We start from the raw sequence: 27,801 nt of genomic DNA, 5'->3' as shown, positions 1-27,801 counted from the left end.
AAATGGTCCTAGTTGTGGAGGAACTTAATAGGGGCATATTTGGTGCCGATAGAGATCAAAGTGTCTAATCCATCTATGCTTCTGCAAGGTGCTCTGTCTTGTCTTCAACTAGGCAGGGGGAAAGGTTTAGATTTGTGAATGGGGACACCATTATTTCACAAGTGCTGTGAAGCCATATATTCAAACTCATGAAAAAAATCTCGTATGTTGAAGTATTTATTTTTTGAAAGTATTTTTAAGAGAAGTGACCACTGGAGGGAGTCCATAGTGCATTTACATCCTGGTGATTCTAGAATAGGCAAATCAGGCTCACCCAGTCTAAAATGTAGCTCATCAAGCCTAGAAACAAAGGAAATCTTGGATTCCTAAGCTAAGTAATCTGCAAAGGATAGCACTGATAGTGCACCAACCACAAGAAAACTGCTCCTGGCAAACGGTCCCAGACTTTAGGAGGAAAGAGAAGATCTACAACCTCCTAGATAGAGAGACTGGGTTACTGACAAAGTAAAGATAAGAACAGTAATATCTGACTTTCTATTTGTTGCACTGAAAGTACAAGACAATGGAATGACATTAATAAATTATTGAGAGAAAAATAATGGGTTCCATGAATAGTGTTGTGACAAAGTATATGCAGAGGGATTGTGAATGACCATTCAAGCTGTGTGCACTGCTTAACTCAGGGGCACTATTTACAACACAATATTGTGTTGCTGACTGCACTGTGTATAAGACACCATAAGCAATGACCTAATGGATGAAGATGATGTGACTGGGAACAGTATTGTAAGTATTAGTTAGATTTTTAAAGATTGTAAAATAAATTAAATAACATTTCATTGCTCTTTTAGGGAAATTTTGGCAAATGTCAGAGGAGACTTTCTTCCAGTCAAGAGGCCCTATGTTAAGTATTATGTAGTACAGATTGTATGCCATGACTCACTTCAAAACACTGTTTTCCACTTTTCTAAGCCTATGAGAGCAAGTTTCATCATTTCTTTTGTTATTTGTGGACAAACCTTAATTTAAGGTTTTTGAAAATGGGTTGCTTAAGGGATAGCCTGATACACTGTAATAGCTAGTGTTGAATGACTCATTCAGTGTGAGTCTCAGATCACACTGCCCTTGATTCTTATATATTCCCTGTCACAGATACTGCTTGTGTCTCCCCTTATCTTTTCTAACTGCACATCTGCGTCTGAGGGTTTTCTCTGATGGCCAGAGCCATTTTACCCTCATTTAAGGCAGACTATAAGAACTGGGAAATGATTACTATTCAAAGAATCTCCCTTAGATCATTTATCAACCAGTGACTTGCAGGAGTTGGTGAATAAATACCCCAAATCCTTTGCCCTTTGGTTGATATAAATTTGATGTTCATGCTTCATACTAGCTCATGGTGTTTCCAAAAAAGAGTAAGCTTGATTGCTTACAATTGTAACTTGTTTGGTAAATTACCCTTTTTGGCTGCATTCCTCTCCCTGTCTCACTTCATCACTTTATCACTCATCAACTATTAACAAAAAACTACTGCATTCAAATCATGTCTCAGTCTGACAGAACACAAACTAAGATACCCCTTTTCCCCAAAGGTAGAACTGAATGTCTTATACAGGAAGCAGGCATACCCGAAATATCCCATTTCAATATGACAAAATTATTACTTCTACATAAATCTCAATGGTTGAGGGTCTTTCCACTATGGATATGCCCCATCTATCCAGATGCTATTCAGCTCTAAGCATAATCTTAAAGTGGTTCTTAATTTTACCTCATACCCTACCATACAGATACAGAATACAGTCTTTCAAAGTTGATAATCAACGTCCCTTTTAACTTGGTATCTGAAATACAGATATTTCAGCTATTAAAAGTAATTTTAGGTTTTTATAATTCAGAATATTTCATTTGTCCTCTTAAGTACTGTTTACTTCCATTTTTACTGTCCTACACATGAAGACCAGATTTCATTAAAAATTGTGAAACAAACAAGCAAACAAAAAAACCAAGAATGAAACAACACAATGTCAAAAGGCAAAACAATTGCTGGTCATTGATTCCCCCAGCAATTCCCGGGATGAATTTCCTTCCACCAGCGGGGGTTCTGGGCATAAGAAAGGTCCTGGGGATATGTGTAGAACCAGGACCAAAAATACACGATTTAATGAAAGTGTCATCCCAATCCTCTTCCTCCCTAATCATTCTGATTAACTCCAGGAAACTGGGGAGACACTCCTGCTCACTTGCATACATTCTGAGAAGATTCTTGAGCCTAAAGTGCAGGTCCCCATTCAGCTCAGCCCCTAAAAGGAGCTGGTGCAGTTGAGTCTGGTTTGTATCTTTCTGAGCTATGACTCCTGCCTGAATAGCATTCTGGAGCTGCACCTCTAAACGGATCACATAAAGGGAGGCTTTCTCCCCTTGTGCCTGCAGGGTGTTAAAAAATTTACCATGAGAGGTCACACTGCTTTCAGACTCCTCAAACACCAATTTCATGGCGTGCAAGAAATCTGCCACACTTAGGTTGCGGATCGCAGCCTGCAGCAAATGCATGACCTCTCGCGCGGGGCCCCTCAGGGTTTTAAGCCAGCACTTAAATTTTCCCTCCTCAGACATATTCCAATCGGGCAGGACCTCACCGACTTGGATCAGCCAGTTTTTAAAGGTTTCTTCCCCCTGAGCTGGCACCACCCTCCCTGAGAACAATTTCACGTTTCTCTCTGCCATGTTGGCCATTAAATGACCAAATGAAATAATTGATTTAATACAAAACATAATCTATAACAGAATTAAATTAGAAATCAGTAAGAGAAAGATATAAAATCTCCATGTATTTGGCAATTAAAAAATCATCTATCTAAACATCCACAAATCAAGGAAATAATCACAAGGGAAAGAAGAATATATTTTAAATTCAATGAAAATGAAAATACAAACATTTAAATATGTGGGGTATAGCTAAAAGAGTGTTTAAAGAAAAACTTACAGCATTAAATACTTACACTAGAAAAGAAGAAAGGATTGAATCAACATTCTAAGCTTCCACATTAACACACTATAAAAAGAAGAGCAAACTAAACCCAAACAAACAGAAATAAATAAATAAATAAATAAACATAAGAGCAGAAATCAATAAAATTGAAACAAAAGTGATAGAGAAAATCAATATAATGAAAAGCTGGTTATTTGAAAAGATCAATAAAAATGATAAACTTCTGGCCAAACTGGCCAGGAAAAAAAAAAGAGAAAAATCTTAAGTCACTAAATGACAGAAAATGCATATATCAGAAGAGCAAGAGAAACATCAATACAGATGCTATAACGTTTAAAGGACAACAAAGAAATACAGTGAGCAATTTTATGACCAAAATTTTGTCAACCTAGATAAAATTAGCACATCCCCTGGAAAAAAATAAACTATTAAAGCTTATTTAAGAACAAACAGATAACCTGAATACTTACACGATTTTTTTAAACTTGAAATTTTAGTTTTCAAAAAAGAAAAGCCCAAGTCCATATATTTTATATAAAACAGATAAGCACAAACAGCGAAATCATCTTCTAGGAGTTTTTTGGGAGATGTATATAAATGTTCTTTTAGACATTCTAGAGAAAGAATATAAGAAAGGAAAAGAAAACAAAGTAAAATATATTGCAACTTGAGCTTTGGTCAAAATAAGACAGAAAATTGTGGTCTAGACTAGAGGTCCAAGGAGCTTTTTCTCCTTTAAGCCTAATCTGAATCTTGATTTCTAGTGCTGGAAGAAATGGAGCTAGCAGTGTAGAAGTTAACCCTTGGTGCACAAAGCTAGCCAGACTAAGCCAGGTGGCCAGTTTGGAAAAGAAAGAGTGAAGTGGAGCTGGCCATGTTTGGAAGGAAAAGTCCATGAGTGAGCTTATTTTTCTGGCAGGAAGAATAGATGTTTCAAGGGAGCATGCCTGCGGGCTACTTAGCATTTCTGCTAAAAGAAGACACAAGCTACGGTCAATCAAATCGACAGTCTGACCTCTGGATGCCCCTTAAGCCCACCTACGGAATCCTACCAGAATCTCGTAATTTCACACATCGTATTAACATCTCCTTGCTTCAGGAAAAGGAAAAAGGGAATTGTGAAAGGATCAGAGTAGGAATTTGAACTCCTTTCTCTAGAGTTATCATTCCACATATATTAAGCAGGAATAGCAGGTTGCAAAAATATGTATATTGCATAATTTCCTTATCTGCAAATACACAGATGTATGTATATTTGTATAATATATGATAGAAAAATTTTAAAGATTGATACTAAAATATTAGTGTATATTTCTAGATAATTATAAAATATTTTTACTTTCCTATTACTTATCAATATCTTTAAATCTTTCTATAATAGACAGTTTTACTTGTGAAATAAAATAATTCTAGAGTGATAAAGATAATGATAAAGATTCTCTCACTCATCAAATTCTACTCAGACTCCTCTGAGCTCTTGTTCAACCACGCCTGATTTCTGGACGTCCATATTCATCCGCGAATTGTCCAATTTTGGCAAGAATCCTGCTGAATCACTTTGATCCTTATCTTTGATATCTGATCACCCCTGATACATATTTGGGTTCCTTATCCTACACCAACCCCCAGGTAATGTGCTATGGCCCTAGCCTGCCTTCAGCAATACTGTTAGGTTGGTTTAGCCAGAATTGCTCTTATCCCTGATGTTTTCTCTCGGTAATTCTCCATCCACTCTCCTGCACCCTGCTCCTTAGCTATAAGTACCCACTTGCCTATGCTATGTTGAATTCAACATCTCTCTCCCACTGCAAGATCCCATTGAAATGGTTCCTGCAACTATTATAATAGCCTTCCCTTGAATAAAATCTTCCTTACGACCTTCAACAAGAGTCACTGATTTTCTTTAACAGCATCCAGATTGAAGAGGAAGAAATAAATAATATTTAAATAGATAATATAATTATCCCTCCAGAAAAATCAAATGGAGTACAAAAAAGTTACTAAAACTAGTAGATGAGTTTAGTTAATTTCCAGAATACAAAATCAATATTCAAAAATCACCTGTATTTCTGTATAGTAGTAATAAACATTCAGAAATTGAAGTTAAAAATACTGTGTACAATAGTAATCAGCATATGAAAACTTAGTGATAAATCTGACAAATAATGTGCAAGAGCAATAAATTGAAAAAAAACAAAGCTTTTATAAGAGAAATTAAAGAATACCTAAATATATGGAAAGATGGATTGGAAGAGTTAATATCGAAAAAATTTCAATTCTCTCCAAATTCATTTATAGATTTAATAAAGTCCCAATCAAAATACTAGCAGGATTTCTTGTAGAAATTGATAAGCTGATTCTGATATTCATATAGGAATGCAAAGAATATAGAACAGCCAAGACAACTTTGAAAAAGAAGAACACAACTAGGGATCTAACACTATCTGACTCTAAGATTTAACATAGAACTTCATTATCAACACAGTGTGGACTTGTTATAAAGACACACAAATAGAGGAGTGGAACAGAATACAATCCAGATATATACCCATAAATTTATGGACAGCTGATTTTGAATAAAGCTGCAAAGGTAATTCAGTGAAGAAATGACCGTCTTTTCAACAAATGATACTGGAACAATTGGATATCTATATGCAAAAAATGAACTTTGATGTAGATAATATAAAAAATTAACTCAAAATGTGTCATAAACCTGAATGTGCAAACAACAAATAAGACATCAAAAGCACAACTTATGAAAGAAAAACCACTGACAAATTAACTTCATTAAATAAAGAACTGCTGTTCAAAAAAAGTGCTAAAATGAAATGACAAACCATAGAATTTCAGGAAATATCTCTAAGACATATATCTGATAAAACACTCATATGTAGGATATAGGAAAAACTCTCAAAGCTCAGAAATTAGAAAACAATAACTCAGTTAAAAGTGGACAAAAAATCTGAACAGACAACATTTGACTGAAGATGGCCTGCAGATGTCAAGTAAGGGCAGATATAATCATCATTAGTCATCAGGGAAATGCAAATTAAAACCACAATTAGATACCACAACCCACCTATTAAAATAACTGAAATTGAAAGGGCAATCCATGCCAGAAGCAGCAATACACACCTTTGTACTTATAGACAGACAACACAAAACCTGGAAGATAATTACTCAAAATTGAAGGGGACAGTAAACTTAAGTCAAGTTTTTGTTATGTTAAAGCTCCCTCTGCACATCCTGTACTTATTCAATCCTTCTGTAGAGTTTTCACAGTGAATTCTCTTTTATCTATGTTACTTCTTCTCCATTTCTCTCCCTTTCACAAACAAGATTCTAAGGAAGCAGGAAAGGGATTAATGAAGCTATCAAACAATATGCCCTTTTTTCTCCCTAGGTTGCCAGTCACATTTCAGAGGTTATTCTTTATCTTTTTTTAAAAAACTTTATAGATTTCAAATCCAAATATCACAAGTAAATTAAGGTTTATTTTATGAATGTTCATGGATAATTTTATCTGTTAATGCACAAAAAAGCAAATTTGGACACATTACCACTCTGTTCAAAATCCCTCAATAGTTTTCCTTTAGGCTGGGGTAAAGAACAAAGTCCTGACATAGTCTCCCACATATGCTGGCCTCTCTAACCGCATATGACTCCTCCTTGCTTCTCTGTTTGCAAGCTACATTTATCATGTTGTGCTTCTCCAAATATGTAGGCTCTCTGATACTCTGATAGTCCCTCCAGTGAGGAAGACCCTGTGGCCCTGTGGAAGACACCTGTCCATAGGCAACAGTCACCTTGCTAGAGATGAAGACCCTTCGGCCCCTCACAGACCTACTGAAACGAAATCTTCATTTTAACAAGCTCTCCAGGAGATTCATAGACATTAAAGTTTGAGAAGCACTGATGTAGGCCACCTCCCACTGTGGCCCTTTGTTCTGTTTTACCTTTGCTTCTCCCCTTGACCTTTGCTTAGTAAGATTTCTCATCAGACTTCTCCACTAATGTGTGGAGCTAGGTATAGGTATGGAATGTGATTTACAGTTCGCATGAGGACAACTTTCTTGGGATTGGCTCCTGAAGGGGTTCTAGAACTCTGGCCTCATTAAAATCAAGTGTGATTAGCTCAGACAAGACCATACTAAGCTGAGCATCAAAATTTACACATGAACTGAATTTTCATAAACATATCAGAAGTGTCATCTATGGTTGAAAGTAGTGGCATAAAGTGCAATTTCTACTGTTAAAACTGGAAAGGTCTAAAATGATCGATTTTTATGATTTCAGAGTTTATAATGCCTGGTGGAATAATCTGGATTTCCTCACACATGTCCAGGTTCACAATGCCCAGTAGAAAAGATTAGCTTTGTCCTAAAGGGAATCCTTGGGCTCTATCAGGGGAATTTTGGTACTTCACCCCTTCTTCTGGTAAAAGCACGGAGTTGTATAATTGGTTGACTATTCTATTCAAAAGAAATTAATATAAATAATAACTTCCTTAGCTTGAAAAGTAAAGCCTCCAAAATCAGTATGCAAAGAATTGCTACTTGTGTTATTGTCATTTCCTGTACTATCGTAGATTTTTCTACTCTAGAAAGCCTACTGTATTGAAAGGATATCCACAATTTCTCATAAGATATGGGTAAGAGATAAATGATTTGCATAATATTCATTATTCTTTATATAAAAAATTTAAAATACTGCTTAATTTACAGTAATTTTAGATTGGGCACATAAGATGTCAAAATAGCCAAGTGGAAATGGAAAAAAATAGTGAATTAATTGTGTCTTTTACTTTTGTGACTAAAATTCATATATGTAAAATAGCTTAAGACAGAATTGTTCCCTTTAACAATGTTTTATTATTTTGTTAACCTATCTCTAACAATTTTATGAGGTGAATTTTGGTGAACCAGAGGTTAAATAGTTTAAAACTGGGTTTAATGTTTCATTTCATATGATTCTTATATAAGAAATCATTTTGATGATTCTGACAAAAAGACTCACTCTGATTAATTAAACACTGATTAAAACTTTTAAGGCAAATTATTTAAATATTAATTTCTGTTTTTTCACCCACTTCTGAGAATAACTTTATTGAGTATTTTGTACATATAGCATAGAAATATATATGCACTATGGAATATAAATGAAAAAAAGATATATACATATAAATCATTGAGTACTTTATATATATTTATATAATATATATTTTATTTATATATAGGATATATGTAGAAAATGTTTCCCTACTATGCTTGCCAGCATTTATAAATAAATATCCACACACAAATTAGATTTGAGAATTTTCAATTATTTAGTGATTGCAGGGAAGGAAGGCAATTCTATATAAAAATTGAATTAACAACGGGAATTATTGATGTTCATTATTTATATTGCCTATACTCAAGATCTAATTTTGGCTCAGTTTTTGTTTCCCCCCAAAACTAAAGAAATTGACAACTGGTGGAGAAGGAAGTGGTCTGAAGTTAAACGAACAGGATTTCTAGAGAAGTTCAGTTCTAATTACTCTAACATAACAGCAAAGAGAAAGCAAGTTTTAAATATTGAAAGAACTTTAGGCAGAGCCAATATATTTACGGGCAACACACAATTTATAAAATTTAAAATTGAAGTCTCTTTTTCATACACAAATTCCATAGGAAAATAAACTTTGACTTAAAAAAAAAAAGATTCTTAGGACTGACCTTTGGGAACACCAGAGTTAAGACAAACATTCACCCCTAAGTCTCTAAGCCTTTCCCTTTATAGATTTCCCCCACTATCTGAAAGTAGGGTGTTCTTATGAAACCTTTTAAAAGCTGAAATGGCATAAAGAGAAGAAGCTACTTTTCCTAAGAGATGCTCAGAATAAATCGAGATAAAGCACAGATACAAACAGACACAGTTCAGAGCTATTGTGGCTTGATGCTGAGATGCTAAATGTAGTTTCCAGGGAAGGAGCTTGGCGGAGCACTCTGGCTGCCAGGGGTTGAGGAGTGTGGGGGGTGGGGAGGTGTGGGAGGTGGTGGTATGAGGGAATATTGGTGCGATCCTTCTATAACCGCTTCTTGCAAAAGGAATGCTGACAGCTGTTTTACCCTTTTTTTTTTTTTCAGTAGTAGCAAAAATTCTCTTTGGATCTCTTTTGATTAGTGAAAACAGGTGCTAAGTAGTTCTTTCATAAAAGTGAAGTGGCGGTTCAGCGAACTTCTGAAAAGCAGGGCATATCTGTATTTTCTGTTCAGCCTTTCCCAGATAGTTTCTCTCAGGTCTTCTTTGGCTTGTTTTCCCAACATTAACCCACCTACGTCTTTGTTATTTTCCATCTGTTACTCACCTCTCTGCCGTTTTTATTTTCACCAATACATATGCCTTCCCACTTTTCCTGTTCCCTTTCTCCTCTCAGTTCCTTACTCTCCTCTCTTTTGAAAACTTTCCTTAAAATGTTCTAGAGGGGAAAAAAAACCCTACATGTGTATATGAGAAGCAGAAAAATGCCAATGGTTCTTCACATTTCTTGGAGTACTCTGTATCATTCCGTCTACTTGTTCCTCTTTCACTTCTCCTTATTGTCTGGCCTCAACTCAATCACCAAATGCAAGCTGCTCTCACTAAAGTCACTAAAAATCTCTTAATTTCCACACTCAGTGAAATCTGATCATTTATTTTGACATTTAACATGTCCTTCACTTTGTTCTTCTTGAATATCTTTTCTCTATTTAAGTTCACAACACTTAACTTCCCAGTTTCCTCCCACCTCTCTGCTCGGTATCCTTTCTTGGTCTCTCCCTAGTCCTTTTTTGTTGTGAGCCAGGCTTCTTGATTGTCACAGGAAATGAGTTAATTGAATGGAAATTGGCTCTCACATAGAAATGCAGGAGAGATTAAAGAAATCTGGTGAAAAAAAAATGGTCAGGAACACAAGGAAGCAAAGGAGACAATCAGCAGCCAAAATCATGTCCTAACACCAGCTCAATGAAACCTGCTCTTGCTACTGCTGAATTTGGAATGCCAGCTCACACTCACAATGCCATGGTCATGGATGCAGGATGCGTTTGCTGGAGTCCTGGTATTGCTGTCTTTGCAACCGATATTCTCTTTTGTCCCTGTACCTTTTTCTCCCTCTTTCTCCATATTCTAAATGTAGGTTGAGTGGATTTGATTTGCCAAATCTAGGTCAAATCCCCTCACTTCAGGTGTAAGAGGAATGGGAAGTCAGTTTCTAGCTCTTTTGGCTTGTTGAATGAATGATAACCTCTACCAGCCACCAAGAGTGTATGGGAGAAAAGAGGATGAGATGTTGGTTATCTAATATATGCAGTGTACCCACTGTGTAACCTCTCTAATGTAACTTCAAGTTTCTTTCCATATCCTTCTTTTCTTTATTTTGTGCAGACTCTTTAATGGATATCAATACATATACCTTCAGCTACCCCAGTAACTCCTAAGACATTATTTCTACTAAGCTATAGTTGACTTATACTACTGAGTACATCTCATCCGAATGTTCAGAGAATGCTCTCTGCAAAAACTGGCTACTGCATCTGAGTTCTTGATCTCACTTTTTGATGACCATGGTTAGGTAGTTAGATAAGTGAGGGCACTAGGCAGATAGGTGGAGGAGAGGGAGGATGGTCCAGAAGATGGTGTTAACACCCACCTCCAGCATAAAGGGACTTTACTTCTTCTAAATGAGTGTCAGCAAGAAACCAGTTAAGACCCAACAGCCATGACTGTGCAGTTGTGGAAAGGATTTAACTGGACACGACCCAACATCCATTGCATTACAGTTAACTTTGTAGTTTAGCCACCCCCCAACCCTGCCCATGGGTTTTTCTATGTATACCACGGGTAAGGACATGCGTAAAGGGACTAAACATAACTAAGCATTCCAGGAACAAAAGCCATCAATCAATCAAAAGACCACCTCTAAGTGAGGGTGTAAGACAAAGGAGAGATAAAAACCACTGTGATTGTCCCTTGAATAAACCCACCTCCTGTTCTTGGACGTGTACTCTTCTTTTTCTAAATAAATCTTTTAAAATGTTTTTGCTGTACAACACTTTCTGTCTCCCATCTGTAAATCTTATCTTTCAAGTAAGACAAGAATTGGGGTCTTTTCAGTTTCCCTTTTGGGTAACCTATCTACCCAGTCACCAGGTGGCCTCTCTCTCCTTCACTGATCACCCCTTCCACCAAGTCTTAGGGACTCCACATTTTGAATTTTTTTGCATCTATATTTCCATCCTTCTCACAACTTCCAAAGTTATATCACTAATGAACTAGGCACTCCACATGCATTTGAATCACCTGTGGAGCATTTTTTTAAAGTACAGATTCCTAGAACTCAATCTTGACCCACTGAATTAATTTCTACAGTAATATCTCACAATGTATATTTTACACAAAAAGCTTCACAAACAATTCTGATGTGTAGTCTGGTTTGAAAACCATTGGGCAATAGCAACATTTCCTGAATAGTATCCCTGACTTCCTATTTCCCCTCCATGACACCTATTTTTTGCCCTAACAAAAAATTAATTTAAGATACTTTCCAATGCCTCTCCCTGTCTTGAAATTTTTCAGTACATATCTGTTACCTGAGGAAAAGAGTTCAAGATTCTTTGCATGCATCCAGTTCATTTTATAATCCAGATCCTTTAAACATCTATTCTCTTGACTAATAATCCATGTCCCAGACTCAGAATTTCCCTACCACATTCTATCGAATCTCCACAAATTTTGAAAATGGTTAGAATGTCTTTCATACATGAATCTATGAATTTCTGCATCTTATTTGAACTGAAATTATATTTATCAGCATTTCTTCAAGTCCCAACAAGTTTATTATAGTACTATTTTGTGAGATTAAAAGGGCATTCTGATAGAAGTATAAGTTATTTTGACTCCAGAAGTATAATTTATTTTGACTCCATTCTCCAAGTTCTCAATTCATAAATCCATAATGAATATTCTTTTTACATTTATTGCATTTTATTTCAGAGGAGATCTAGTGAGGATATGGAAAAGGAAAATGCAACATTGCTGACAGAGTTTGTTCTCACAGGATTCTCATACCAGCAGGAGTGGCAAATCCCCCTGTTCCTGGTGTTCCTGGTCATATACCTCATCACCATCGTGGGCAACCTTGGTCTTATTGCTCTCATCTGGAATGACTCTCAACTTCACATCCCCATGTACTTATTCCTTGGGAGTTTGGCTTTTGTGGATACTTCAATATCATCCATAGTGACCCCCAAGATGCTGGTCAACACTTTCACCAAGAATAAGATGATATCCCTCTCTGAATGCATGGTCCAATTTTTTTCCTTTACAGTCAGTGCAACCACGGAATGTTTTCTCCTGGCAAGTATGGCTTATGATCGCTATGTGGCCATATGCAACCCTTTACTTTATCCAATGATTATGACTAATAGACTATGTATGCGGCTGTTAATCTTATCATTTGTAGGTGGTGTTCTTCATGCCTTTATTCATATTGGTTTTTTATTCAGATTAACCTTCTGTAATTATAACATAATACATCACTTTTACTGTGACATCATGCCATTGTTTAAGATTTCTTGTACTGACCCTTCTATTAATATTCTGATAGTTTTCATTTTCTCTGGTTCAATTCAGGTGTTTACCATTCTGATTGTTCTTATTTCTTATACACTGGTTCTCTTTACAATTTTAAAAAAGAAGTCTCTACAAGGTATAAGGAAGGCCTTCTCCACCTGTGGAGCCCACCTCTTATCTGTCTCTTTATATTATGGGCCTCTTCTTTTCATGTATGTGCGCCCTGGCTCCACACAAGCAGATGATCAAGACATGATGGACTCTCTGTTTTACACTGTCATAATTCCTTTGTTAAATCCAATCATCTACAGCCTGAGAAATAAGAAGGTCTTAGATTCATTAACAAAAATGTTAAAGAGAAATGTTTAGTTGACATACTAATAGGTGTTCTTTTTTTAGTAAAACACAAAATTTTGTAGATTAGATGTTGCTCTGTATTGATTAGTGCTCAAAGTTCTTTGCATTTATAATTGTCTTATTATTTTAATGACTTAAGATGCTAGTGTCTAACAAATTCCTTAAAGTCTCTATTTTATTCAATAACAAATAAGGAATTTGAATTAAGTGTTTATATAATACTAAAATAATTAAAACAGAAAACAAAAATGAAAATATTTCACATTCTTGCATGTTCTTCAATGTGGCTTTATAAATTCATCAAGTACTATAATAGTGCAGTTCTTCCGAACAGGACTTTATTATGATGTATTTTATACCTACACAGGTGTACAGCCTAGAGACTCATATCACATTTAACTCCACAGTGGAGGTAGGTTTGTGTTTGAGTGAACAGAAGCAAATCCCCAGAATTCTGCCTGCCATCAAAAGGTCTTACATTCCACTTTATTTGAGACATTATAAATTCATTTCTTGTGGTGATCAACTCTCATATCACAGAGAAATAAATAGAAATTTGAAAACAATGAAAAAAATAGCATGAGAGGTAATGGAGTGAAGACAGTGCTACAGTATAATAGATGCTCTTAGCTTAGTGTGCTTCTTAGAGAAAGGCAAAGACGCAAGGTGCCTTTCACTATCTACAACGCCTTCTGAGGTCCTTTCTCACTGTGTCTGTATTTGTAGGTCAATCTGAAAAACTTCACTAATTCAGAAAGTTAACAGATTAGATAGATGATTTAATTTGGATAGAGGCATAATTTGGATAGGCATAAGAAAAAAAGAAAAGTATGGCAGAATAGGAAGAAAATGGTCAATCTTTCTAGAATTAAAAAAGTAAAGATAAATAAAAAACAGTAATATACAATAGTTATTGGAATGTGTTGTTGACAAGAGAAGCATTAAATGCACAGTATAAAAGTTCAAATAACATTGAGATGATATGACATCATAATGCTCAGTGGGTGGCTGGGAAGGACATAAAAATGTAAGAAGAGTTTGAATGTTTGTGCCCCAAAGTCTTTAAATGTTCATTTTCATCACACTATATTCTAAGAATAATGAGTAATTCATCTTCAGGTCTACTCCTTCTCCTCCTCTTACCAATGATTCTGTGTATATTCTTACTGATACCACTGAAATCCTCACCTTCATCCTCACCTTCATAACTACCCACTTCTGTGATTTGCAAAACTCAAGTTACTTATCCCCTCCACTTCACCGATTCTCTCTTACTATTCAAACATAGCTGCCAGTTTATTCTATGTAAACTGTACTCGGATCAAATCATACACTAGGCATTCTCAATGCTATAATAACGTGATTTTTACTTCTGAGAAGACACCTTCTAAATGAGACTTATTTGAGGAAAATGGCTAACAGTAGCATCATGGTATTTCAGTCTAATTTTCAATATGAAGCAAGAAACTTGCTAAACGAACTGTATTTGTATTAGTATAGGGTTGTCCAGGTTAACAGAACAAATATTACATACATATAAATATATATCATATAAATGTTTTTATTATACAGTATTGGCACATACAATTATAGAGGCTGAGAATCTGCCCTCTGCAAAGAGGTCTAGACCCAGGGCAGTAACTATTCACAGTTCAAAGGCTTGAGACAGTAGAACTAATGGTATAGATTTCTGCAAGAGCCTGAAATCTTAAGAACCAAGATCATCAAAGGAAGAAAAAGAGCAATGTCTATGAGTTAAGCAGAGAGGAAATTCAACCATCCACTGCCTATTTTGTTAAATTCAGTTCCTCAGCATATCAGATGATGCCCACCCACACTGGGGAGAGACATTTGCTTTACTCAGTCCACCAATTCCATGCTAGTAACTTCTGGAAACATCCTAACAGATACACGCATAAATAATACTTTTCAAGATATCTGGATGTTGCGTGTCCCAGAAAAGCTGACACATAAAATGAATCATCACAAGTCTACCTGCTGTCAACTTGGCACCTATATATAATTCCTCATCCATATTTAATCTCCAAATAAAGACAACAAGATCACAATTCTGCCTAACATAATACAACTATGCTATGTTCAACAAAAAATGCACTAAACCTTTCACCAGAGGAGGAGGTAAAATGCCTGAGTGATGTTTAGTCTTCTCCTTGATATCTGGTAGCTTAATACTATGATGTCAAATTAACAATGCTTAATTACAATGATATAGAGTCTATACATCTTACTTTACGTGATAAGAAAAGGAATACTGGAAGGAAAACAAATATATTAGCTGTATACACACACACACGTGCACACACACATACATAAACACACACACAAAAGGTATTCTTACCAAAGTAAGAAGAAATATGACATTACTGTCCTCAAATCTGTAACTGATCACATGGTATATATAACTGTGTTCTTCCCCTACCAGTCATGTCCCCATTGCCTTTAGGAAGCACTTCAGCTAGTTACTGTTATTTACCTGGTGGGGTGACACAAATCTTCATTCCCAAATAATCTGGATCATTAGAACTCCTGGCCAACTTGTTTATTAAAGTTTGCCATTGACCTTAATCATAGGGAAGAATAGCACCACTAAGACAGAGCCAAAGTAATCTGCATTTTAGATATGCTGATCCTTCCCTACATGGTACTGTAGTATTCCAATTTCTCCTTGGTTGTCAGGATCAATCATCCCAGCCAACACAGCAACTCCCTTCTTTGCCTGATGATTCAGAGTAATGAGGAGCCCAAAGTGGTCCAGTGGCAGTTTTAACTTCCAGCTCAACAGAATCATCATTCTGTGTTCTGATGGAAGTATTTCTCTCTCAGGATCTAAGATCTCTAGGTCATCAAAGCATAAGATCAAGGAATATAAGCAAAAATTATGCCAGTGGGCTTATAGGGGTAATAGTGAGTGATAACACTCCCATTTCCACCTCTTGATTACTGGATCTGTGAAACCTGGCTATGGGAGAAAATATAGCCTACATTAAATGCTGATTCAGAAAATAGAAAGCCCTCTGGAGAATGCTGCCCTAACTCCGCAAAATATTTCCACTTAGTTCTTCTGTAAATGAGTCTACAAGAAGGTTTTCCTCCATTCAATAAAATAAGTTGCCTCAGAATGGTGGGGAACAGGTTAAGACTAGTGAATCCTACAAATCATAGGCCTATTGCTACACTTCTTTGGCTGTGGAGTGAATGCCTTGATGAGAAGCAATGCTGTGTGGAATACTATGACAGTGGATTAGAAATTCTGATAAGCAAAAGGATGATTGCTTTGACAGAAGCATTGACTTCATGAAAGGCAAATCTCTATCTAGAATAAATATCTATTCCAGTAAGAACAAAACACATCCCTTCTATGATGGAAACTGTCCAATGTCATCAACCTGCTACTAGGTAGATGGCTGATCACAGCACTGAATGATACTATATGAGGGACTTAATGTTATCTTTGCTCCTGGCAGACTGAAAACTCATCAATGGCTGCAGCCAAGAGCTGGCAGTAGTTAATGGAAGTCCATGTTCCATTTCTTCATGAATGATCACTTCAGTATGTTGCTGGGAAAACTGGACTGCTACATGGAAAAAAATGAAATTAGAACATTTTCTCACATCATATTCAAAGACAAACTCAAAATAGATTAAACACCTAAATGTAAGACCAGACACCATAAAACTCCTAGAAGATAACATAGGCAGAGCATTCTTTGACCTAAGTCATACAAATATGTTTTGGGTCTGTCTCCTAAGGCAAAGGAAACAAAAGCAAAAACAAACAAATGGAACATAATTAAACTTAAAAGCTTTTGCAGAACAAAGGAAACCAACAACAAAAAGAAAGGACAATCTATGGAATGGGAGAAAATATTTGCAAGTAATATGACCAATAAGGGGTTAATATACAAAGTATATAAGCAGCTGGTACAACTCAACATCAAAAGAAAAAACAACCCACTGAAAAAATGGGCAGAAGACCTGAATAGACATTTTTTCCCAAAGGAAGACATACAGATGTCCAACAGGCATACGAAAAGATGCTCAATATTACTAATCATCAGTGAAATGCAAATTGAAACCACAATGAGATCTCTCCTTGAACTTGTCAGAATGTCTGTCATCAAAAAGACCACAACTATACAACACTGATAAAGAAATTAATGATAATTTTAAGAAATAGAAAGATATCCCATCCTCTTGGATTAAATGAATTAATATTGTTAAAATAGCCATACTACCCAAAGCTATCTGCAGATTCAATGTGTCCCTATCAAATTACACAGGACATTCTTCATAGAAATAGAACAAATAATCCAAAATTTATATGGAATCACAAAAGACCCAGAATTGCCAAAGCAATACTGAAAAAAATGAACAATGCTGGAGGCATATCCCTTCCAGACTTCAGACAATACTACAAAGTACAGTAATCAGAACAGTGTGATATTGGCACAAAAAACAGACATATGGATCAATGGCACAGAATAGAGAGCCCAGAAATAAACCCACACAACTACGGTCAATTAATCTTTGATAAAGAAGGCAAGAATATACAATGGAGAAACGACAGTTTCTTCAGCAAGTAGTGTTCGGAAAACTGCACAGTTGCATGTGAATCAATGAAGTTAGAACACTCCCTCACACCATACACAAAAATAAACTCAAAATGGCTAAAAGACTTAAACTTAAGACAGGACACCATAAATCTCCCAGAGGAGAACATAGGCAAAACATTTTCTGATATAAATTTTAGCAATATTCTCCTAGGTCAGGCAATAGAAATAAAAGCAAAAATTAACAAATGGGACTTAATTAAACTTGTAAGCTTTTGCACAGCAAAGGAAACCATAAACAAAACAAAAAGACAACTGACGGACTGGGAGAAAGTATTTGCAAGCAATGCGACTGACAAGGGCTTAACTTCTAGATATATACAAATAGCTCACACAATCCATTAAAAAACAAACAATCCAGTCAAGAAATGGGCAGAACACCTAAACAGACATTTCTCCAATGAAGACACGCGAATGGCCAATAGGCACATGAAAAGATGCTCAGTATCACTAATTAGAGGAATGCAAATCAAAACTACAATGAGATATCACCACACATCAGTCAGAATGACCATCATTAAAAAGTCCACAAATGATAAAAGCTAGAGAGGGTGTGGAGAAAGAAACACTCCTACAGTGTTTGTGGGAACGTAATCTGGTGCAGCCACTATGGAAAACAGTATGGAGGTTCCTTAAAAAATTAAAACTAGAGGGAGGAGGGTATGGCTCAAGTGGTAGAGCACATGCTTAGCATGCATGAGATCTTGGATTCAATCCCCAGTACCTCCATTAAAAGCAAATAAACCTAATTATCTCCCCTCCTTGCCAAAATAAAATAATACAATAATAAAAAAAAATTTTTTAATTAAAAATAGAGCTATCATATGATCCAGCAATTACATTCCTGGGTATGTATCCAGAGAAAACTCCAAGTTGAAAAGATATATGTCTCCAATGTTCACAGCAGCACTGTTTACAATTGCCAAGACATGGAAACAACCTAAATGTCCATGGACATATGACTTTTATAAATATTATAAAACAACTTTATTATATATATATGGATGATGACAAATGAGATTCAGAGTAACATTTCCGTATGATTCCAAAGATTGTTTTGTAGTGTATCACCCATCCATTGCTTTAAAGGGAGCAGTGTGCACTGTTTTGTAGGTTACTTTTTTCAGGTGGTATTTTGAGGGTGTGAAAAACAGAATAAAATTACTTTAAACTCAAAAATACACACACACACACACACACACACACACACACAGTGGAACACTACTCAGCCATAAAAAAGAATGAAATAATGTCATTTGCAGCAACATGAATGGACCTAGAGGTTATCATACTAAGTGAAGTAAATCAGACAGAGAAAGATAAATATCACATATCACTTTTATGTGGAATCTAAATAAATGACCCAAATGAACTTATTTATAAAACAGAAAGAGAGTCACAGAAATAGAAAAAAACTTGCAGTTACCAAAGGAGAAAGGGTAGGGGAAGGCTAAATTAGGAGTTTGGGATTAGCAGATACAAACTACTATATATAAAATAAAAAGGTCCTACCATACAGCACCAGGAACTGTATTCAATATCTTATGATAACCTATAGTAAAAAAGAATATGAAAAAGAATATGTGCATATATCTGTATGACTGAATCATTATGCTCTTCACCAGAAACTAATACAACATTGTAAATCAACTATATGTCAATTTAAAAAAAGACCACAAATAACAAATGTTGGCAAGGCTGCAGAATAAAGGGAACCCAAGTACAATGTTGGTGGAAATGTAAATTGGTACAGCCACTATGGAAATCAGAACGGGGATTCCACAAAAAACTAAAATTAGAAATACCATGTGATTCACCAATTCCATTCCTGGATACATATCCAAAGAAAATAATAACACTAATTTGAAAAGATATCTGCACCCTAATGGTCATAGCATCATTATGTACAATAGCCAAGATATGGAAGCAATCTAATTGTTCATCAACAGATGACTGGATAAAGAAATGTGTATACATTTACAATGTAATACTACTCAGCCATAAAAAACAATGAAATTCTGTTACTTTCAATAACATAGATGGACCTAAAGGGCATTATGCTTAGTGAAATAACTCAGAAAGAGAAAGACAAATACCCATATGTTATCATTTATATGTGGAATTAAAAAAATAAAACAAATGAATAAACATAACAAAACAGAAACAGACTAACAGATACAGAGAACAAACTAGTGATTACCAGCGGGGCGAGGGAGGAGGGAAGAGACAAGACAGGGGTGTGGGATTAAGAGAGATATGCCACTCAGTATAAAATAAATGTGCAACAAGGATATATTGTACAGCAAAGGGAGTATGTCTATTATTTTATAACAACTTTAAATGGAGTATAATCTATAAAAATATTGAACCACTATGCTGTACACTTGAAACTAATATTGTAAATCAACTATATTTCAATAAGATAAAAAGAAAATGACAGTTCCAGTCTCTACACTTATATTCTAGTAGAAAAGAGAGATTTAAAAAAAGTAATTAAATTAAGTAGTAGTATGTACTATGATTGGGGAAGACCCTTTTGCCTCTACGCAGTTTAATGTTAGGATTCGATAAGGTTCAGCTGTAAGATTCTTTATTCTATTCTTTCTATTCTTTTTTTATGTGGCTCCATCTATTTTTATAGTTTTTACTATCATCTACATGAATGAATATTTCCAGCTCTGTCATCTCCCCTAATCTCCAGACTTACATGTCTAATTGCCACACAGGATATAGTTCTTTGAATTTCCCAAAGACATCTCAAATTTAATGTGATCAAAAAGCAACAGAAATGTGGGTATTCCTGGTCTTCTCCATCTTGATAGTAGCATCCTCCAACCATTGGGCAAGGATAAAATTAGGAGTAATCCTCCATCTTCTCTCTTGAGATCCACTCTTTCACAAGATCTGTAACTCTGTCTCTGAAATATATCTGTAATGTGTCCAAATCTCTCCATTTACACTATCTTCACACAAGTCTATGTTGTTTAACATCTCTTACCTGAATAATGTCAATGGCTTCACACTGGTCTCCCTGCTACTGGTCTGTTTATGTCTTTTAAATTTTTATTCATAAACCAATTTAAAAAATGTTACCAAAAGTGCATTCAAAAATTATAATCCTTTGCCCACCATAACCTATGCATATCAGATATAACCACTTTCTAATTATTTTTAGCTATTTCTCTTTTATAGTATCAATTGTAGACATATTAATCAACTTCCTGCTATGTTATTAATGTATGCATCTACATATATATGTATTTCACACCTCCCCATTTATCTCATTCTTGATGGTAATCACAATATTTGATAATTTAATCATTAGGCTTTATTAGGGTCCTGCAAATACTTTTCATTGCTGAGCAACTAGTGCACTAAGATTATACTTCCTTCCTGATGACTTTGTGGGATTTTTTTAAATGTTACAAAAAACTTTATTTCCCATTTGCTCTATTAGATCCATCATGTGTCTATCAAATATATTCCTTAAAAACTCTACTCTATTAAATAATTTTTTTTTAATCCTAGAGACTTCCTCCTGGTGCTCCTGTCTGGAGAGGCTGCTCTCTAGGCCCAGTGCTCAGCTGTCCTGCTGAGACATCCCTTTGCCGACTCCTTATGTTGGATACTCTGCTTCCAAACTCTCTATATTTCTCTCCATTTCACTAGGAAATCCTGATAATCTTGTTGGCAATAAAGACTGGGAATCCAGACGTGTTGCAAATGACCTTTGTTCTTTCTTCACACATGACGAGTAGTTTGGCTTCTACAGAATTCTGGATTTGAAATAATTTTTCTTCTGATCATTAAAGGCATTCTTCCTTTATATTCTAGCAAGCAGTGTTGCTTCTGAGAAATTTCATTGTCATACTGATTCACATTCCTTTATTTTCTTTTCAGAAATTTTTAGACATTTTATTTATCAATGGCTGTATAAAGTTGCAGAATGAATATCTTTGGCTTTTTCCTTTCATTCATTTTTCTATATGATGTGGATTCTTTTTTCTTTCTTCCTTGCCTGCTTAGTTATCTTTTCTTTTTTCTTTCCTTTCCTTCCCTTATTTTCCCTTTCCTATTTCTTCCCTCCTCTCATCTAGTTCTCTTCCAATTTCTTCCCTTTCCTGCCCTGCCTTCCCACTCCTCTCTCCTTCCTCTCCACCCTCCCCTGTCCTCTCTCCCTGTATCTATCTCTCTCTTTTCTTTTTACTTTCTTTCAATTTAAAGACTCAAAGCTTTACTTCATCAATAAGACAACCTGAGAGAACATAATAGATACAATTTACATAGAAAAATCAGAATGAAGAAATCTTATTACTAGTTGTCAGAATAGATTGTTTCCCTAATATGCTATGAAGATCTTCAACATATTAAAAATGATCATTCTAAACTAATAGATTTTAATATGTTTCATCAGCTTAAATCCATTATACTTACTATTCATTTTGATACCAAAATTGTCTCATCTTTGGCTAATAGAAACTCAGTCAAAAACTTCAAGATGGTCCTGAGTCTTTCTGATATGACTACAGTAGTCTCTGATAGATCTCATGCTCTCATGTACAACATGTCTAGACTAAACTTGTGGATTTCCTGCCTCAAAATGGGAATTAGACATTTTTCTGAAGAGGCCCCATAAGCAATAATGTTAACTAGTTTCTGATCTATATTTCTTCTTTTTCTTTAAAAAAATAAGAAAACACACAAACATGCATGCATATCTACACAATCTAATCTCCTCTTCCTTCTTACTCAAATGGTAGCATACACATATGCACATACACACACACATACACACAGACATACATACGAAATATGCATTGAGGTTTTTTTTCCCTTTACTTACAATGACCTGGAAATCACACCATATCTATATGTAGTGATATCCCTCTCTTTTTTTGTAACAGTCATGTAGCACTTAGCTGTGTGTTTACTGAAATGGTCTCTAGGAATGGGTTTTTAGGTTATTTCCTATACTTTATCTGACACAGCTCTATCTACACATTTATTTGTAGCCTTTCGGAATGACTTTGTTGTAGCTGTATCTCTTATCCAGATTGTAAAGCTGACTTTTCCTTTTTGAGCAATATGAAAATCTCATTGTAATTGGTGAATTAATTCCATTTACATTAATTTCTGATTGGTCCAAATTCTTGCATATTATTTTCTCTAATATTTACCAACCAACTGTATTATACAATCTTTGTTTCATTTTTGCATGGCTTGTTTTCCTTGCTTTTTCTATTTCTTTTTGCATTTTGGATGGAAGGTATTTTTGTTAGTACTGTAATATTACCTTTATGTTAATACTTTTATTACATATTCAATCCCCACTTTTCTGAATTTATCATGCTACCTTTGGTTTGTTAGCATTCAACAATATTACTTGACTATGACTAGAATTTATGTAGCAGTCAATAAGCTTATTTACTTTAGCTTTCTCTTCTCCTCTGCTGATTTTTTAAAAAATGTGTTAACATTTTATTTTGTAATAATTTCTGATTTCCAAAGGAGTTAAAAAAAAAATCCAGAGAGTTCTCTGGTACATTTCACCCAACTTCCACTAATGTTACATCTTAAGTAATCATGCCACATATATCAAAGCTAAGATGTTAATTATACATTTTATTCTGGATTTTAACAGTTTTTCCGCTAATGTCATTTTTCTGTTCCAGGATTTAATTAAGGATGCCAATTTGCATTTAGTTTTCATGTCTCCTTGGTTTCCTCCAATGTGACAGTTCCTCTGTGTTTCCTTGTCTTTCATGATCTCAAAAATACTGGAGGACTCATAAAATATTTTGTAGAATATCCCTAAATTTTGGTTTGTCTGGTCTCATGATTAGACTTGTGTTATGGACTTGGAGGAAGAATATCACAGAAGTGAGAAGTCCTTTTCATTCTATCATATTGGGGGTACATGATAGCAACATAACTTATTACTAATGATGTTAATCTTGAACACACTAAGGTGGAATCTGCTAGGTTTCTCCACTGTAAAATTAACTATTTATTCCTGTTCATACTCCATTTATTAGAAACAAGTCACTAAGTCCAGGCTACACTCAAGGGAAGAGGTACTGTGCTATGTCTCCTGGAGGGGGTAGAATCAGAGAATCTGGAAATATATTAACACCATCCAGTTTTGGGGAGACTATAAAATATGTTGTTTCTTCTTGAAGTTTTGCCCACCACTGGGTCTTGCCTAGTAATTACTACTTTGCATTCTCACAGTAATTTCCTATTTCCCTGATTATTTTTATATTATTAATTAGAAAGTGTAGCTTAACTAGATATAAAATTCTAGGCCCATATTCTTTTCCTTAAGTTTATCGAGAATGCTGATCTACAGTTATCTTGTTTTATACATTGCTGTTGAGATGCCAATCTGATTTCTTTTCTTTGTAAGTGAAGAAGTGCAGATAATTTTCTTTAACTTGAAGTCTAATAGTTTTACTAGCATATATCTTGAAGTTCACTTTTCTGGGTCAATTATCACAATTATGTTTCAAAATGTATGTTAACATTTTCTCGTTTTCCCCAATTTTTACTTAGATTATAATTTCTGTTCCATTATTTTTTCTTTTTCAAGGACTACAATTCTATGTTTGTGTAGCAGTCTGCTAATTTTTACAGTATCATAACTCTTAATTCTTTCTACCCCTTTAAATGTGTCACTTTCATTCTTTTAATCATTTCCTTTCTTCTCTTCAATGGCCCTTTCACAGATAATAGAATCCCTTACCTCTTGAGAACCTTATAATTTAATTTTAATTTCCAAAATGATCATGTCTTTTTCTCCAAATCTTTTCTACATTTAGTCAGTTATCATCTTATGTATTTCTTTTTCTCCATCTCTGTTTTGGTTTTAGAATTTTTGATAAAAGGTATTTTTCCATATCTACAAGAGTGCAGGCTGAGAAACTGTAAGAATTTTTTTCTTTCTTGCTGTTGTTTTTCTGGAAAGAACTTTATCAAATGAAACATTCTATTCATATTTTTAGTTTTCTCCTTATATTGGTTTTGTGGGGATGTAGCCTGTAATTTTTCTGTTTATTTTGAAATGACTATTTTTTCTCTGGATCGGTAATGATAGATTATCTAGCAGGGGTAAGGATACACTACAGGTTACTAAGTTACTAGTTTTGGAGCACTCTGCTCTGTTGGTACAATATACTACTTCTTTAATAGTTCATCTTTGAGAGGTAAGGTTAATTGTGCCATCTGACCTTGTGATTTTTTGTTGTTGTTCTGTAGCAACTTGTTTAATTTGAGATATCCAAGAAACAGACTCTGAGATGGAGATGTGCATGTAAGAAGCTTGTTGGGGAATGTCCTTAGGCTCAATACTTATTGGAGAAATGAAAGACGTAAGATTGATTAAAGGATATTGAATTTAGTCATAACAAAGACCTTAGCCAACCCATGGAGAAAAAGAGGTTTGGGATGTTCCTTCAAAGTTTCCACACCTTAAGTCAGGGGCCTGGAATGTATATCTTCCGTAAAACAGTCATTGGATGCCTCAAGTAAGGAATTTGACCTTCATAAGACATTTATCTTCGGCTAAGACTATTTCCTAGAAAGGGACTCAGAAGAGAGGAGTCATTAGCACTCTTACTGCTGTGGAAATAGGTAGGATCTAGGCTGTAAACCACAGACCCATTATTGGCCACCTATTATACTGTTCAGAGCTTCTTATTTCTTATAAGTTCTGGGAAAGCCAGGATTTGGGTCTTGCTCTTTTCCTGGAGAACCTTACAAGATAGTTAATTAGACACCTGTGGTTTCAACTGTTGCAGTTAGTCTCAGAGTCACACTAATATCCATCTTTCTCTTCTTGACTCCTTTCACCTTTGTCTAATACCTCTGTTGCACTAGGAGAGTAACATGGGAGGATGATCCAGAATTCAGATCTCCAGGGATCTGAGCCTTTAATCACTATGCCCTTTTCAGTCCTGGTTGTTACATTTGTCTATTTACCATCAAATTTATGCAAGGGAGTACCAATGAATGCCTATGGATCACCTGAATACAATTCAGGTCTTGTTATTCCAAGCTTCCAGGCTTTTATCATGTGATTCCCTCATACTAATTCTTCATATGCTTTGCTTATGAAGTCCTCATGTACCTAAAAAGTTCATCTGAAATGACACTTCCATTTAGAAATCTTTCTTTTTTTCTACCAGGTCACCACTCACTTCTTTCACCATATTTTTGTATAACATACTTATACTCTTATACTTTTGTATATCACATCTTGAATTACCTGCTAGTTAGCAATGTGCCTTTCTATTCACTAGATTATGAGCTTCTTATCAGAAGCATTTTTAGAACCTGCGAAGGTCTTACTCCCCACGCTCACATCCTATGCTCACTCTAACAATTCTCTTTTCTAATACCCTGTCTATTGCAATCACTTAAGGTTAAACAGAACTGAAATTTTAAAAATCAAAAAAGCACACACTAAAGATATAGCTCAGTTTGTTGACAAGGGCCCAAAATATATATGACATAGTCAGTGATATGGTGACTTAAGTATATTTAGTCAAGATGTTTACAATCAAGACACATACAAGTCACACTTGAAAAAGTGGCAAATGCATTACAAAAACAGGTAAGTATCATGCAGATCAGGAAAAGTCAACTTAATTTAAAGGACTTAGGACAGTCATCATGGAGGAGGTCTGACTGGAGATCAAGAATGAGTAGTACTGAGAGGAAAGACAGTGAGAAGAAGTTGTTTCCAGTGAGGGAAACATGAGCAAATTAATAAAGCAGGTGCACAGAGGAACAGTGAATGGATGCATACGGCCACATGCCTTGAAGTGAGAGGAAGAAAGCAAGGTGACTGATAGGTAAGACACAGACAGACTGTGGAGCATCTGGAAAGCAAAATAAGGAAAATGGATTTGTTTGAAAACTAATGACTATTTCAAATTCTTGAGCAGGGAAGTATAATTTTTTTCACTAATTGAACACATATTTGTTGAGTACTATAAAGTGTGACATATTATTCAGGGTGTTAGAAACATATGAATGAACATAATAGAGAAATCCCGTCCCTCTTAAGCCAAATGCTAATGGTGGTTGGGAGGGAAGGAGTGACTGATTATAAATGTACTAACAAATGAAACATAGCATATTGAAGGTGATCAGTGGAATGAAAGGGGAAAAAAACAGAGTAAAAAATATAAAGGCAGCTGGGGTAAACTAAAAAGAAAGGAGAACCATCTCAGTAATTCATATGTGGTAATAAATAATAATATCAGAGTTTCCAATGAGGTTTTTGCAGGATATTGGGACAAACTCAACTCACAGAGTAAAGCTGGTGACCCTGGCTGAATCTACCACACTTTTGAGTCTCTTCTAAAAATTCTAATTATCTTTCATAAACTATATTAATTCCTCCAGTAAAAGGCCAAGTTAACATGAGACTGTTTTTTGCTCATTTTAAATTTATGCAAAAGTAAACAGAATTTTAAAATGAGGTCGGATACATAATAATCAGCAAGGTGATCATCAAATAACCTGACCTTAGTGACCTTAGTGAAGGTGATTTGCTTTAACCTTGTTGTCTCACAGGGCATCTTTATATGTGCAGGGGATTGACTCTCCCCACAGAAATACATGGATATCAGTGCTGGGAAATCCCTTAGGATTTGATGGAAAATTTTAACTGCACATTGTAAGGAACATAATTATTGACTCTGGCCTATTAGTAGTCTCCTAGATTTTCCTTCTTTTAATCCCAAATGTCTTAGAGACCAAAGTTTACATTCTGAAATTCTATGAGACCTAAGACCATGAAGCAAACATAAATGGCGACAAAATATTTTTCAGTGGAATCTAGGTAAGGGAAGTATTCTAATTTATTTTTACTTTTAATATTACAGTCCATTAATATGTATTCATCTGAATTACTAAGCATCATTTTGTTGCTGTTAGAGTTCAACTACTCAAGTTATCTTTCTAGCTCTTTTCAGAACCAAAGGCTATGGGAAACTAGGATGAGATTCAAACTGCAATTCATGCTGGACTTTTTTGATTAAGGTGGAACTTCAAAATAGGTAAGGACACAAAGTAACTTTGTTCAATAATTTAAGCATTTACACTGAACATTTTTCTGATTTAGCTGAATAATTAAATGACTTATTTTTAGTATTTTAAAACAAATAAATAAATTTTTCATTTGGGGCCTTTACCTTGATGTTTTGATTATGGAAAAATAAA

General features: G+C 35.1%; 1 protein-coding gene and 1 long non-coding RNA gene across 2 annotated transcripts in view; one reads left to right on the top strand and one right to left on the bottom strand.

The window, feature by feature from the left end:
- Window positions 1-27,801, bottom strand: part of LOC140698068 (uncharacterized) — a 218,045-nt gene that overhangs the window by 88,711 nt on the left and 101,533 nt on the right. The gene's annotated exons all lie outside the window — the stretch shown is intronic.
- On the top strand, window positions 12,005-12,955 carry LOC102537401 (olfactory receptor 5H2-like). The gene has a single exon (XM_006208066.1). The coding sequence runs from the start codon at window positions 12,026-12,028 to the stop codon at window positions 12,953-12,955; it is 930 nt and encodes a 309-aa protein (XP_006208128.1). The 5' UTR covers window positions 12,005-12,025.

The sequence above is a fragment of the Vicugna pacos genome, chromosome 1 (assembly GCF_048564905.1).
Source record: "Vicugna pacos chromosome 1, VicPac4, whole genome shotgun sequence".
NCBI lineage: Eukaryota > Metazoa > Chordata > Mammalia > Artiodactyla > Camelidae > Vicugna > Vicugna pacos.
Note: the sequence above shows the minus strand (reverse complement) of the source record. Positions and strands in the feature narration are given on the sequence as shown.

Excerpts from the sequence above, each read along its gene's own strand:
- LOC102537401 (XM_006208066.1), top strand. The coding sequence starts at position 12,026 with ATGGAAAAGGAAAATGCAACATTGCTGACAGAGTTTGTTCTCACAGGA.